General features: G+C 42.6%; 1 protein-coding gene and 1 non-coding gene across 2 annotated transcripts in view; both read right to left on the bottom strand.

Moving 5' to 3' along the window:
- The window catches only part of LOC138979793 (solute carrier organic anion transporter family member 5A1-like), a 33,006-nt gene that overhangs the window by 12,720 nt on the left and 3,916 nt on the right, over positions 1-16,370 (bottom strand). Inside the window, exons 2-5 of the mRNA XM_070352535.1 lie at positions 3,555-4,387; positions 2,194-2,288; positions 951-1,167; positions 209-373 (exon numbers count right to left, since the gene is read on the bottom strand). Coding sequence (XP_070208636.1) covers positions 209-373; positions 951-1,167; positions 2,194-2,288; positions 3,555-4,356 — 1,279 coding nt within the window. The 5' untranslated portion in view covers positions 4,357-4,387. The remainder of the gene's footprint in view (positions 1-208; positions 374-950; positions 1,168-2,193; positions 2,289-3,554; positions 4,388-16,370) is intronic.
- Trnar-gcg (transfer RNA arginine (anticodon GCG)) lies at positions 8,243-8,316 on the bottom strand. The gene has a single exon. It is a non-coding gene; the product is annotated as a tRNA-Arg (tRNA).

The following is a 16,370-nucleotide window of genomic DNA, read 5'->3' as shown; positions in this document are numbered from 1 at the left end:
CCCATGTACAAAGGTCCTTCTCAGAAACATGACACATCTAAAGTCAACTCTTTTCAGAATCGAAGACTAGCACATAATTCCTGAAATCAAGCTAAAAAAAAAAAAAGTTCCACAGACTTTTTGCTCACTAAATTAATATTTACCAAAAACAACTTTTTCAGTTGTCATGCTTCCCTTTTGCATAAAATGAAATAGAATGAAACAATACCTGTGAACAAGTTGGCGACGGATGTGGATGTCCCAAACTGGGTCTCGATGTACTTGGGCAGGAAGACGACAAAGCCAGACACGATGGCGATCTCACAGCTGATGGCCGGTAGCAGCAAGGCATACACTGGGTTCTTCAACAACTTCAGGATGGCCCTGGGGATCTCTGCAACCACAAGACACCGATATATTTGTATATCGTGCATGAAAAAGAATGCGACTGTACATAAGTTGTCTTTACTCCAAACATAGACACATTTGTAAGCTTACAGTGTACTGTGTCAAGCTCAGAAGATGTGAATTTCACTGTATTCAGCTCTTTAATGTCTTAACATAAGTTACACGCCCTGGCTCCCCCTAATCACATTCTTAAAACTCTTCATCAATCTAAAAAAAAAAGACTGTGCAACCCAACCCCTACAAGAAAAACATCGGCAAGGCAGAGAACGGACATAATCCCGATTTTCTACACAAAAGGAGAGAGACATCGATCTACCTCCTGTTTCTCTACAAGCTTAAAATTCTCCCCTCAGAAATGTACAACAGTACTCTGAACCCTGGCTAGGAAAGAAAAAACTGTTTCTGAGCAATCATTTACTGGCCTGAAACCATCTGAGTATGATCCCCTAAATGGCGAGGGAAAAAAATGCCATACGAATAAAAGCCTACTCAGTCCATGGAGTGTACGAGGGAGTTGCAGCCCATGGAAGAAGAAGAAGAAGCCAAAGAAGAAGATCACGTACCCTTGATGCTCTTGCCATAGTGCGTGTTGACATGCTCCGGTTCCTCGGTCATCAGCTGCTCCTTGGTCTTCTGCTCCAACAGACGACGCTTGGCCTGCACCAGCACGCGTGGGTAGCCCAGGAAGGGGAAAGCCAGCAGGAACAGAAGCAGCCCGCAGATGATGAAGCCGCCCCACCAGGCTCCGATCCACTGGGGGTGACCGGGGTTGATGATCACCTGAATACACATCACACGCTACAGTGGAATACCCTTTGTAAGAACCACCAAATTTGAGACTGCCTACTTTGCATTACAAGACCTTGTTTTCTCAGACTTTCTCTTCATAACCTCTGTTAAATTACCCCCATTTTAAGACTCCCTCCTTTTTAAGACCTTGTTTCCTCAGAGTTTCTGTTCATAACCTCTGTTAAATTACCCCCATTTTAAGACTCCCTCCTTTTTAAGACCTTGTTTCCTCAGACTTTCTGTTCATAACCTCTGTTAAATTACCCCCATTTTAAGACTCCCTCCTTTTTAAGACCTTGTTTCCTCAGACTTTCTCTTCATAACCTCTGTTAAATTACCCCCATTTTAAGACTCCCTCCTTTTTAAAACCCGATTTTCTATGATTTTTTTCCTATTTTTGGAGGTCTTAAAAGTATTGTGTTGCAGCCTAAGGTTGGGACAAGACGACCTCCACAAGAAACTCTATCTTAAAAGTATTGTGTTGCAGCCTAAGGTTGGGACAAGACGACCTCCACAAGAAACTCTATCGGGTTTGTATGGGTTAGAAAGAGTGAATGCTTTTGTTGAGGCAAGCTTTCCGCATAATTATGCTCCTTGTCCCCGTGTTTCAGACACACCCCTCGCTAGTGACTGGCCTTTGTCACTTGGGAAAGTTTGACACAATAAAGTATTCACTCTTTTACATCCCATACAAATCAAACAGAGCACCTGCATAACATCACCTATTCATCCCAATGTTGCGGTTTAAAAAGGCATCTACTCCAATCATGCAAACCATACACATGCATAATTCAAAAAGAATCAACTCAACAAAATCAAAATACATTCTCAAAATTAATCAGCATGACCACTCTCTCTTTCTCCCTCGTCGATTGTTGCACACACACACACACACACACACACACACACACACACACACACACAAACACACCCAAACCCACAACTACACCATTTCTCCAATACAGGTGTCTCAAGCATACTCTCTGTAATAATAAACAAAATATGAGAGTATCAGACCTGGTGAGTGAAGCTATCCACGTAGTACTGCAACAGGAGAGCACCTAGAGCGTAGCCCAACACTGGTCCCAGGGCTCCCGATGCGTGGATGAAAGCTGTGGAATAGGAGTGTGTGTCAGAGATGTGTTGTGTAATGGATAAAGAGACAGCACTGTTCACATTGACATGATTTGTATCAAACCACACTCACACATCTGCCAACCCTTGTGAAGCCTCAAGTGTAGCAATTTAGATTTTTTTCATTAGGCCAAAAAAAAAATTGTCTGTTTCTGGTAACATGGCTAAAAAAAATAGGGTCGGTAGGTAGGGATTTTTTTTTTAAATTTTTTAAAAAAATTTTTTTTTTACCCCAAATGTAGACCAATAAAACTAACTTTAAAAATCGCGCAAAGAGACTGGATTCACTATACATAGAGACAAGACACTCAACACATTTACAAATCGTCAGCGGACTTTCGTTTTCACACGTTTTTGTTGTTCATTTTCTCACCCTGTCCTTTACCAGCAAAGAAAACCCCAACAATTTTTGAGTTTGGAAAAAAAAAGTTTAGGGTCGGCGCCGAAATTTAGGGTCGGTCGGGTGACCAGAAACAGACAATTTTTTATTTTTTTGCCTTAGAATGCAGAAACATAAAATGCCCATTAGAGAGTTTCTGTTGTGCCACTTTTCAGTGTCAAAGATGTTTTATGACTCATTTTGTGATGGCTACACACAGTAGGAAGCAGAAAAAAAAGGAACAGTTGCATGCTTGTGATTATTTGTTTAAGCATAGCAATCTTTAGCTTGACGTAGCAACATAGCATTTGCTCGTAAAAGTAAAACATAGCATGGCAGCTTTGCATTCACGCACCTAAGCAAGCACGCACGCACACACACACACATAACATTATTAACGTCTTGGCTGCCAGTAAATATGTGTATACAAAGCATTACCTTACCTGAATTGACAACTAAAAATGTGCCTGCCTTGATGTATATATGAATACACCACACACTCACACCTTTTTTCTTTTACCTTCCTGGTATGGATTGTAGTCTTTAAGTCAGTGTGAAACTGGTTTCCTATCCCAAAGACTGAGTATGGCTACCAAAATGGCAAGGTAGAATTTAACGGCCATACAGGAAAAGTACGCTTTGATCAAACTCAAGTGTATGTGCATTGGAGAAGTAGCCCACAAACACATGAGGAAAACAAAGAAGAAAGGTCAGCTCAGATGCAAATTAACACTAGGACAATACTTATGCAGATACTGAAAAACACCTGACAAATATTGTCTCAGACTGACACATAACACAGACATCTAGATACTATATAACACAGATAAACAAAATACACCACACACACCACACACTTCATTACCTAGATAAGCAGGGGATTTCTCTTTAGCCACATGGTTGTCTACATAGGTGATCCCAAGGGTCAAAACCGGTGTACCGCCGGTGCCGATTAGAACCTGCGCCGAGATGAGAAGCAACACGTAGCCCCAGTTCCCCGACTGGTCCGAGTCGATCCCGCAATTGCCACCCCCACCCTCGCTGCCCGGCACCCGACAGATGTTCTCGTCCGAGGAATTGGCGGACATGCCTGACTGCAGGGTGTACTTGGGGGCGATGACGTGGGGCAGAGCGAAGAGCAGCGAGCCAAAGGCCTGCACCAAGACGCCGATGCCGATCCACTTGGGGATGTGGCGGTTGCTGCCCAGGTAGCTGACAAAGATGACGGAGATGAGGGAGCCCAGCTCGTACGAGGCGGCGATCATGCCCGAGACGGAGCTGCCGATCTCGAAGCGTTTCTCGATGGTGGTGATGACGCTGTTGAGGTATCCTGTGGAAACGGCGGTGGACACCACGAGCAGGAGACACATGCAGAAGACGAAGACCTTGACGTTGAGGCAAGGTCGCAGGCAGGGGAAGGAGTACTTGCCGATCTGACAGTCGTGGTCCTCCTCCAGCTCGGCGTGCGCGTCGATGTACACGTCTTTCTCTCGCTTCCCCCGCTGCAGGAGGACTCGGCCGCTGGACCCCGAGCACCCGCTGGTAAAGCTTTCCTGGCCCAGCGAGCGCTCCCCTTCGCTGACCGCGCCCGGCGTCTCAGCCTCTTTGGCCGTCAGGGCCCCTAACTCCTCCCCCCTCTGCCAGTCCCCGTTTGCGTGTGCTGCCATCTTGGCTGCTCACACCTCTCTAGACTGCACCCTGGAACCAAAGCGAGCAGGATTTTGTCATTTTCATCTGACTATTCATATTAATTGTATAGTATAAACCTTACATCATCATTACTGGTATTCTAGCTCAGCTTGGAAATGGTTGTGTATTCAGCCATAGTCTCAGCATACTTGTCAAGAAAAGAAAATGAGTTACACACTTATATCCTGCTTGGGAAAGAAAAGACGGCCATTGATAACCATGAATATAGACAGACAGAAAGACCTTACAACCGGTCGCACAAACATGGCAATAACACCAGTTCTGTCATTCTCTTAACTTACTGACATTTCATTTCTAAAGTCAAACAATTTTCTTTCCACAGAACATACAGCTGCAATGTAGATAGTACTTAGGTATATAACAATGCTGCTTAGAATCTCACACACAATTTAGACAGTACTTAGGTATATAAGTGCTGCTCAGAATCTCACACCAGTTCATATCCAGGCCTGGGAATGAGTAAAAGTGGTTTGGGCGTACTGACGGGAACATTTTGCGTTTTAAGCATTTTTAAGGGCACACAGAGGCCCTTTTCTTACACAATTAGAAAAGGACTTCGTCGTATTTACGATGAAAGGTGTATCATTCCCAGGCCTGAAATCACAGTTTCTCATGAAGCCAAGACAGCTCTATCCGGCTGCATCAACTGTTTTATTTACAGTATTTTGAATGAAGCAAACCCTTACTCACAGGCATAATAAAATGCACAGTTATTGGCTGTAATTGTACTTAAAATCTAAACCTGACTTTAATTTCCGCTTAATCAAGTTAATGCCCTGGAGTACTAAGTTTAAAAGTCCAAACGAGGGGAAATAAACTTTACTACAGCAACAGGCAATGGAAGACAGCCTGTACAGATTCATTTTTCATAGCCTCCTGACAAAGGAAGCAGGCTTATGCCACATAAAGACATTTCCAAGAGGAAAGAACAATTGGTTTCTTAACACTTGAACACAAACAACAGAAACTAACTCATGAACCTCCTGAGACTTAGACACTGAATACAGATCTGTTCAATATAACTCTGACTACTGTAAATTAATTGAATGCAAAGCGAAAAGTTGTTCAACAGTCCTGTCTGTATTAATCAGTTAATCTGTATTTTTAGCAGCAGGCAAACAAACCAAAAGATCGTCCAGAGTCACATTACATTTTTTTTTAAAATACACCAGCACAGATTTAGATTCACACAAAGGCAGGGTTGCATAAGCTCCTGCTCACCAATATTTTTAGCGCAGAAATCAAAACAGGGCCTCAGAAATTACTGGCTGACGTTTCCAACTGCACAAAGATACAAGGACTGGGTGGCCGAGTGGTTGCGCTCGGAAGCGGAAGCGAGAGGTTGCGAGTTTGACCCTGGGTCAGGGCGTTAGCAATTTTCTCCCCCCTTTCCTAACCTAGGTGGTGGGTTCCTAACCTAGGTGGTGGGTTCAAGTGCTAGTCTTTCGGATGAGACGAAAAATCGAGGTCCCTTCGTGTACACTGCATAAATCTTATCCAATCCAATCCAATCCAATCCAATATAACATAACATAACATGCACACTGATATAACATAACATAACATGCATACTCGCTGGTTCCAGGACACACACAACATTCCCTTAATGACAGTAATAACGCCTATTTAGGGCATGGAAGGAAACACCACAAAATCCGGGTCAGGTTGTTCCAATATCTAAACACAATGTTGTACAATAGAACTCCCAGTTTAGACTCAACCCCCCCCCCCCCCCCCCCTCCCCCCTTGTGAGACTTTTGTGGGTCTTAAAAGAGGCGTTCCACTGTACTTAAAATGAAATGTTCCACAACACACCAGATCCCACCAGATCTGACAATCTGACACCAGATACCACCAGATCTGACACCAGATCCCGTAACGACCCTAGCTCAGCCCATAAATGTGCAATGGCAGTTGAGTGCATTTGAAGGAATGAAAGCTATATGTACACACGGTTCTGCTTGGCTTCTATTGAAATGGTGTGATTTTATTATGCACCACCCCCAGACCATGCAGTGATCTTTAACTCTTGTTTTCTTTTTTCTTCTATACAACCAAACAGGAAGAGGCATGAAGGTGAATGCATATTATTGCGTACTGAGAAAGCAAGTGTACAGGTAATGTCAAAAAGTGCAAACAATCTGGGACCAATGCAAATGTGTTGTGTTGTGTTGTCCGTCGCGATATATTACCTTCCTGGTTGAAAACCACGTTAAACACCAAATAAAGAAAGGTTGTGTTTGCGTTTGTGTTGTGTTGTGTTGTGTTGTGTTGTGTTGTGTTGGGTGTTGTGTTGTGTTGTGTTGTGTTGTGTTGTGTTGTGTTGTGTTGTGTTGTGTGTTGTTGTGTTGTGTTGTGTGCGCGCGTGTGTGTGTGTGTCCATATATATTACTTATAAGCAGTGATAGGGGTGGATTAGTGCAGATAATTCAGATAGAAATACATTTTTAGGTTGTAACTCACAAATTATCAATCTATAAAATGAAAATACAGGTGGCTGACTTAAAGGATCTTTTGTACACACAATGTCAACTGATATTTTCAGCGTGAATTGTTTTCCAGAACTTTCCACATGCGTCTATTGAGAAAAACCAATATTGCACACCCAATCAGACTGTATTGCGAAACGTCAAACACAAACATCTATATGTTTTTTATTTATTTATTTACGAGGATTTATATCGCGCACGTATCTCACCACACAAGGCGACTCAAGGCGCATGTTACTTATTAATGCCGTGTGAGATGGAATTTTTTACACAATATATCACGCATTCACATCGGCCAGTAGATCAACAGCCTTTTGGCGCTGCATCCACCTTTCAGTTTCACGGCCCATTATTCCAGGTCACACGGGTATTTTGGTGGACATTTTTATCTACGCCTATACTATTTTGCCAGGAAAGACCCTTTTGTCAATCGTGGGATCTTTAACGTGCATACCCCAATGTAGTGTACACGAATACCCAATAAGGTTGTTTAAAAGTGTAATCTGATAACTACAAGAACAGTACTTATGATAAATATACTCCAGGTGGGTCAGTGGTGGCATTTTTTTTTTTTTTTTTTTTTCCTTACACCTGTTCCTTGTTCCGGTGTTCTCTCACACCGCCCCGTCCCTGCATTCGCTGCTCCATCCACATCTGAATTTCGTTCCGCTGCCAGACCTGTCGATTTTACAGACGCTCCAGGGAGGGATGTCGGGTCGTTGCGGTAGGCTACCCTCGGAAGTTGACACTGCACTTCTGCTGAGTCACTTCGACGGTGTTCTGAGTAGTGGGTCTGTCCCGAGCTAACGGACTCAGCCCACTACCTACTATGCCCCCTACTAACGACATTGACTGCTAAGTCGCAGAGCCAGACTAAGTGAGCGTCCCCTCCAGAGAGCAGACCGCCACCACGTCCCTCCGTCGACCCCCCAGAACGTCACACGTTGAAGACTGACAGCAGAAGTACTATTCAGGGAAGGATCGAACAGGAACACTGAGACCAAGGTCACCATGAGAGCTCCGGGCATGAAGGGCCACAAGAGCAAGGACATTTTATAATTTTGGATGATTAATGAGATGAGGATGATTATAATGATGATGCTATGGATTTCCAATTTGGTTTGAGACTACGTGACAGGGCAGCACTCTACGCTTACTGTCATAATATATCCTGGTGTCAACCAGGCCCGAGAACTGCCGCACCTGCGGTGTTGGTCAGGTATAAAGAACCTGAGCACCCTCAAAGTTGCATTCGTTAAGTGAATGACACTCGGCTGTGTGATTCCAGCCTTCCCATAGGAACCATAGCACTTCCACTCTGGGTAGGAGCCGACCGTAGCCCGAAAAACCCACATGACCCTGATGGGATTCGAACCCATGACCTCCCGGCCCGCAGCCCGATGCGCTAACCACTGCGCCACGGGGGCCGGTAGTGGTGGCATATTTACATCTAGGTCAGTGGTGGCATATTTACATCTAGGTCAGTGGTGGCATATTTACATCTAGGTCAGTGGTGGCATATTTACATCTAGGTCAGTGGTGGCATATTTACATCTAGGTCAGTGGTGGCATATTTACATCTAAATACAGTGGAACCCCTCTTTTAAGACACCCCCCCTCTCTTTTTAAGACCCATCTTTTAAAAAAAAAAATTTTTTACCGATTTTCTGATTAAAATTTAAACACAGCAGCAATTTTTTTTTTAGCTTAATTTTTTTAATTTTTTTTTAAACAACTTCCTATCTGAGACCATTCCATTTTCTCAGATTTTGGGGGTAGTCTTAAAAGGGTTTTTTGCTGTTCATGAAAGGTGCAGTGTAAAAGGTAACTGTTTTTTCTCTGTCGCAGGTGGTATTGTCGTTCTCGTTCTAATTCTAGTCTGTACTTGTTGATTACAGTGATTAAAAGTACTCTAGCTGCGCAATGTCACCCCAAGGTTATCAGAATTCACAATGTGTGTTAGCAGCACTGACAATATCTGAGTGACACAAATAACAACAGGTTAAGGTACACTGCAGTGATTACATTATTTACAGACACACTGTCCTCATGAAAATCGTTCAGCTCCCTATCTCACAGCTGCCCATGCTTCCAGTTTTACATCGGATACATGTATACCAAAGTGTAATTATTTAACACACAAAAATCTAAATAAAGTAAAAAAAAAATTTTTTTTTTTTTTAAAGATTATGAAACTTTCAAAAAAAGACTGATTTAATGAATAACAAGAAGACATGGAGAAACACCCCTAATATTGCTCATTGTAATATTCTAACTCACAAAATTCATCTTGATTTCAAGGAAAGAAATGAAAGAACACCATTACTGTAACTGTCAGTAAATGATGACTCAGGCTTTTTTTAAACAGTGAGTCTTTGTCATGCTCACTAAAACAGATCATTACACATTCTTCATCAAGCCATTGAAACAGCAGTTTCCATGGATGTTCTTTGGTCAAAGTCACAGCCTTGTACTGGTGATCATTATTTGAGCAAGTTTTGGAATTTTATAGTTCTTATCACTGATACATGTATGTGTTTTACAAAATCTGAAAATTAGAATTTAGAATTTTTGAAATTGATCCAAAAAATGTCACCTTATTCTTCATTTCCTGATTCTAAAAAACATATAATGTTTGGATTAAAAACAAGCACATAAAGTTAAAAAGACTCAAGAAAAGCGCGCTTTCCTGTGAAGCGCTTTATGCCATGATTTTCACGTTAATCACTTCAATCAATGTGTCAGCGTTTTCAGTGTCGGTCGCAGGATATCCAAAGAGTATTGTCTTCCTGAAATGCAGTGCGTTCAGTATCATTCTCTGAGTATGACAGATTGACTAAATGTATTAATTTTGCTTCACACAACTTATTTCAATTTTATTTTTAACATTTTGAAGAGTTTGAAAATCAGAAGAATAAAAAAAAAAAAAGATCCCGAAAACATGTTTTCCTTATTCAGGAATTTTGAATGGGAAATTTTGATCCCTGAAATTCTGTGCAGCCCGTGTGCAGACGACTGTGGTTACGAGGAAGTTGCATGTGTATTTTAAAAGCAGACGCACAATTGGTGTACGATTACTGATCTGATATGTATCCTGATTTAACCCATTTTGACTGGCAAATGCTGTAAACCTGCTAAACTTCCAGCCAGAGAACAGCTTAAATAAAGGTTTGCACAAAATGGTATGACTACAAATTCAACAGTATCACTTCCTCAAAAGCTGTCCATTCATTAGTTTAAAACTTGGCTTAATTATTGGGGATGGGTTTGTGTTTATACACTGCTGACGTTAAAACTCATTGCTTGGTGATGCAGCTGTGTTGAGTTTAACCTTTGAATCTGCCAGCACTGAATTAACTGACTTTTTCCCCAACATTAGCTTCATTATTGTTCTTGCTGCAGTTCAGTGCAGGGAGCTTAAACAGCTAACTCCCCATGTACTCCTGCAAAGATGCAATTCTCTGCAAAATTTCCTGGAAGTTAAAAACAAATTCAGTAGACTGTGTTTACATTTGTGACCAGTTACATCTACTTCAGAAGGATACAAATGCTTCTTTGTCGGAACCTTGGTTTTTCCATGGAAAAAGTTTTACAAAAAAAGTCAGAAAAAAAACTGAAAGCAAAAAATGCTGTGGAAAAATTAAAGTTCCAAACATTAATCCGTAGAAAAACTGTTTTGCTTCGGGAAAAAATAAAAAGTGAGAGGAAATAATAAGACAAAGGTGTAAGAGAGAGAGAGAGAGAGAGAGAGAGAGAGAGAGAGAGAGAGAGAGAGAGAGAGAGAGAGAGAGAGAGAGAGAGAGAGAGGGAGGGAGGGAGAGAGAGAGAGAGAGAGAGAGAGAGAGAGAGAGAGAGAGAGAGAGAGAGAGAGAGAGAGAGAGAGAGAGAGAGAGAGGCCACACAAAACCACACACCAAATTGACAAAACTCAAAATATCACAAAATTTGACCATACCTTATAAAAACACAGCTCAACTCTGGATCACACGTCAGCTATCTCCACTACAGGCAAGGGTACGTGTTATATAATCATCTAACACGTCCCTACCATTAATTCCGGGTAAGTGTTCAATGCACCGTGCACACCGCCACAATGAGCTATAGCACAAAGTTCAATAACTCAAGTTCCACATACACTACACCGTCCCACGTGCAACTTTCAAACACCGTGACCGCCTGAGGTACACGTTCTTGGTACTTACTCGCTAGTCCATAATCATCACAGTCAATGATCACCGCAGTCAATGATCAGTGCACTAACGAGCGAGCAGAGACCAAAGCAGATTCCCGGGGCCAAAATACATGGCAATCATCCAATGATTATTATGAGATCAACCTGACCGCGGAATTGAAAAGGACGATCAGTGAAAGTTGACTGCCAATACCACTACCGCTAAACAACTGACTGACTGTCAGATTGACAGCTTTCAGTTTCAGTCCCTCTCCCTCTCCTCTGATTTCCCGTCTCTCTCTCTCTCTCCCTCCGTCTCTCTCAACCTCACTCTGTCTCTTTGATGATCAGCGAAGGTTGACGCTACGACACCAACACTGCACAACTGATTGACTGTGTTCTCTTTCTCGACAGTCTTACCGTCTTTCTCTCTCCCTCTCTCTCCCTCCGTCTCTCTCAACCTCACTCTGTCTCTTTGATGATCAGCGAAGGTTGACGCTACGACTCCAACACTACACAACTGATTGACTGTGTTCTCTTTCTCGACAGTCTTACCGTCTTTCTCTCTCGCTCTCTTGTCGATCTTCCCGCGTCTCTCTCTCTCTTCTACCCCCACCCCCTCTATATTTCTCCCCTCCTCTCCTACAGTGGAACCCCCTTTTACGACCCACCCTCCCCCATTCAAGACTTTCCTGTTTTTAAGACCTATATTTTTTTCTGATTTCCAATTCATAACATCTGTAAATCTACCTCTATTTTAAGACTCCACCAAATTTTAAGACCAGATTTTTGGAGGTCTTAAAATGGGGGTTCTACTGAATACCTGTCTATCTCAGGCTCTCTCTCCATCACTCCCCCCTCTCTCTGTCACCCACCCCTCTCTCTCTGATAGGATGGCTGTCCTGTGGCCCCGTAGCCTTAGCCGTCGTCAATGGCCAAGTGACCCCCTATCACCGCCACATAACTAATCTATCACCCCGCTGTCAATGTCACCCCTGACAGTGGGGCCTATCCTCTCTCAACATTGATGACTGAAAGCTACACGGCTTCTTCTTCCTGCCACACTTGTTTATATATTGTACAGTGGAACCCCCCTGTAAGACCTCCACAACTCGGAGAAAACTAGGCCTCAAAAGGGATGACGTCTTAAATTAAAATGGAGGTAAAACTTACAGACCTCGTGAACAAAATAATCTGAAAAAGCAAGCTAGCTGATCTTGATAGGGAGTGAGTCTAAAAGTGAAGGGGGGGGGGGGGGGGGGGAGTTGTTAAAAAGGAGGTTCCACTGTTCTGTAGTTGCCACAGGGTGTTGTAAAGTTAAACTATGCAGTAAATTACATTGCACCTCTGCTTTTATAAGCCGGATTTAAAAGTGGGTTATACAAATGTGTTCCATCATAAATTTTATGGTTGCGCCATACCATTATCAGTGCAGAGCCAGTGTGGCCTGTGCAATGTTTACTTGTACATTTCCACTCTGCCCTTTGTCAAGGCTGCATGCTAAGTGAGCATTTCCCTTCTGATAATGACAACTTCTCCAGTGCTCTACTTGAAGGCTATAACCTTAAAACTAGTCAATAAATATAGGTTGGACCTATTCTTGAAAATTGGACTGAAGACAAAGAAACTCCTCTCTCTCCTTTGCTCAATTTTTCCAAGTCAAACCCAAACACACACTTTCTTTCTTTCTTTCTTTATTTGGTGTTAAACGTCGTTTTCAACCGTTCAAGGTTATATCGCGACCGTGGAAGGGGGGAGATGGGATAGAGCCACTTGTCAATTGTTTCTTGTTCACAAAAGCACTAATCAAAACATTGCTCCAGGGGCTTGCAACGTAATACAATATATTACCTTTCTGGGAGAATGCAAGTTTCCAGTACAAAGGACTTAACATTTCCTACATACTGCTCGACTAAAATCTTTACAAAAATTGACTATATTCTATACAAGAAACACTTAACAAGGGTAAAAGGAGAACGACATGCTGGGGAGCATGGGTAAACTCTTCCCCCTAACCCACGGGGGGTCCAAACACACACAACCTAAGCTCAACAAGACAACAAATTGAAGCCCTTATAATAAACTTCTGTGTGTGTGTGGAGGGGTGTGTGTGTGTGTGTGTGCACAATGTGTTTGTGTGTGTTAATTTATCTATTTTATTTCACAATCCTCACAGAATTAATCTGATGACCTTATCCATATTCATGAAGTGCATTGTGCTTGTCAGCGATGTCACTTGTAATTCAAACCCGGAATACAGATAATAATCATTGAAGAAAACTGTATGCCAAAGATATATATATTAAGAAACATTGTTTGGAAATGCCAGTATGACTACTTGCAAGGATTGCATTTATTTTGTTGCAACAAAAGCAGATCCGATATCTGTTTACAGAAATAATTACAATAATTACCAGTGTGTTTTTTCTCCCACTTGTCTTGCAATCTACTTCATTGTTTACAGTGGAACCCCCCTTTACACCACCAAAGAAGTTGAGAAAAACTGCATCTATATATATATACGACTTGTGTCTGTGTGTGTGTGTGTGTGTGTGTGTGTGTGTGATTGATCGCCATGCACGGCCAAAGTTCTCGATGGATCTGCTTCAAATTTGGTGTCCATATTCAGATACACCCTGCACAAAATCTGGTCGATGAGATATTTCAATACGTGCTCTCAGCGCGCAGCGCTGAACCGATTTTGGTTCCACCTCAGCTACCCGGGCCCCCATACCGACACACCAAAGCCAAAGTTCTCGGTGGATCTTTTTCAAATTTGGACACCGTATTCAGCTACACCCCGGACACAATATCATCGATGAGATATTTCAACACGTGCTCTCAGCGCGCAGCGCTGAACCGAATTTGGTTTTTGTGTTCATTTCACCATTATAAGTAACTCTTCCTTATCTTCTCATCTTCTCCATGTTTTCAGCGTTTACCTCCCTTCCTTCGTATGGTGCACTTTTGTATGAAGGGGGCATCTTCGGATATTCCCCGTTCTGTTACTATTTTTAGAAGGTCACCGCAGTGTCCAGAACGTAAATTGGACCCGTAAATTATCCTCACTGTAAAAGTGCAAAGGTCGAATCAATTTATAGCCACGCGAAAAATACACTGTCATCTATCTCTCTATAGATACGGCTTCTCTGTGTTTGTGTGTGTGTGTGTGTGTGTGTCGCTATGTGAGGAACACCTGTGCATTGTTCAGTTCTGTTTGTGATGTGGTCTGGCGGCTTTTGTGTAATTTTATGTACTGGCCTTCCTTTGAGAAGCCATAACAGTTCATAAGGGCTTAGAGATAAGCTCTAACTTGCTCAGTCCTGTTTGAGTGGAGTTCGCCTCCAAAGGTGATTAACACGGTTACATTCGTCGACAAGGATGGGACTCGATATGGTCAGGAATGGCATTATGGCCACTGAATCATTTTCGTGCTGTTCCCATTCCACGAATCTGGGAGGGACCTAAGCTTGGCGGGTCCATTGTTCGGCTCTAAGTACTTCTTCCCGGCGAAGCCGGCTACCCGGCGAAGCGGGTATTCATTCTAGTCTATATATATACGACTAGTGTCTGTCTGTCTGTCTGTTCGCGATGCACGGCCAAAGTTCTCGGTGGATCTTTTTCAAATTTGGACACCGTATTCAGCTACACCCCGGACACAACCTCATCGATGAGATATTTCAACACGTGCTCTCAGCGCGCAGCCCTGTGCGCGCTGAACCGATTTTTTTTGTTTTTTGTCGGGATCCACTACCAGTAACTCTTCCTTATCTTCTCCAGTGTTTTCAGCCGCGATTATCTCCCTTCCTCAGTGTGGCGTCAATCCATATTCCCGTTACTACATTACTATTTTTAGAAGGTCACTGCACGTTACTATTTTTAGAAGGTCTCCAGTGTTTTGCGCGTTTATCTCCTTTCCTTCGTGCGTCGGCGAAGCCGGCGTACACCCGGCTCCCAGACGCAGCCTGGTATTCGGCTCTACTTCTTCCCGGCGAAGCCGGTACCCGGCGAAGCGGGTAATCATCTAGTATTCAATAGGGGGCTTGAAGGCACAGTGCAGCTCACAGCCTTCGTTTTGCGTTTTTGTTGCAGCTGAGTGCATTTACAGTTAAAAAATCCTCCTATGGTAGTAAAACAAACCCAAAACTACCCAACGACGAGACATTCTTGTTCACGCGAGTGCATAAATTAACCTAGTTATTACGTGGTGTTTGGTCGGAGTTGGATTCAACTGAGTGATTCCGGCCTCCATTTTGTTTTACACAAACTCATGATGACGTCTGACATAGTTTGCTAGTGACGCGTCTTTTTGTGCATGATGTGGTGATCTACCTGATCTAAATTTAGATCCAAAAATAGGCCAAGACCAGCCGGGTCCGAGTACGAAATTAATTCGTAAAAAAATCGCAGTTCTTGACTCTTTGGGTGCAAGTCAATGAAACTTGGTAGTTCTTCTAACGGATAGCTGCCTGAGGTATGACTAAAAGCCCCAGGGGCTCCGTGCACCTGGATTTGACAACTTCAGTACCTTTAAAACAAAGGTAAATCTTGTCTCAGATGTCATGAATAGAAAATGTGAAAAACCACCAGGGTCTTAAATGGGGGGAGCTCTTAAATGAAACAAAGTGTGGGGGAAGGGGGGTGGTTATATAAGAAGGGATTGGCTGTGCAGGTAAACACAGTCATTGTCTCCTACATTATTCTCGCACCTGGTGTAGTTATACAGTGGAACCCCCCTCAACAAAATCTGAGAAAACCAGGTCTCAAAAAGAAGAGTCTTAAAATAGAGGTAAATTTACAATGGTTATGAAAGGGAAAGGGGGAAAAACCAAGGTCTTAAATGGGGCGGAAGTCTTAAATGGGGGGGGTCTTAAAAAATAAATGGGGGGTTCCACTGTAAACGGTAATTACACCAGTTTTTTAAACCTTTTCTTTTGTCAGTTGGAGCTGTTCAAATGCACCTGTCTGCCAAACTGAATGAACACATTGACTTTAATTGATTGGCTTTGTTTGCCACAAAGAAGTGCTTCAGTAAGTCTGTGGAATCTCCACCAGATGTTGAACTACTTTTGCATGAACTGAAGATTGTTATCAACCAATTATCTCACCTTGTGTTGCTCCTTATAATATAGGCTGTATGTTTTTACACCTTTCCAAAACAACCCCCGATCTAAAAGTATGAGAACCACTGTTGCTTGTCCCTTGGTTGGTCCTTCACACCTTTGACTGTATCTCAAACGCAAAGAGATAACAAAACAAAAAAAGCCTATTGCCAGAACAGTAAGTTAAGTAACACTAATATACACTTACA

This window comes from Littorina saxatilis, linkage group LG11, assembly GCF_037325665.1.
Source record: "Littorina saxatilis isolate snail1 linkage group LG11, US_GU_Lsax_2.0, whole genome shotgun sequence".
NCBI lineage: Eukaryota > Metazoa > Mollusca > Gastropoda > Littorinimorpha > Littorinidae > Littorina > Littorina saxatilis.
This window is presented reverse-complemented; position numbering and strand designations above follow the sequence as displayed.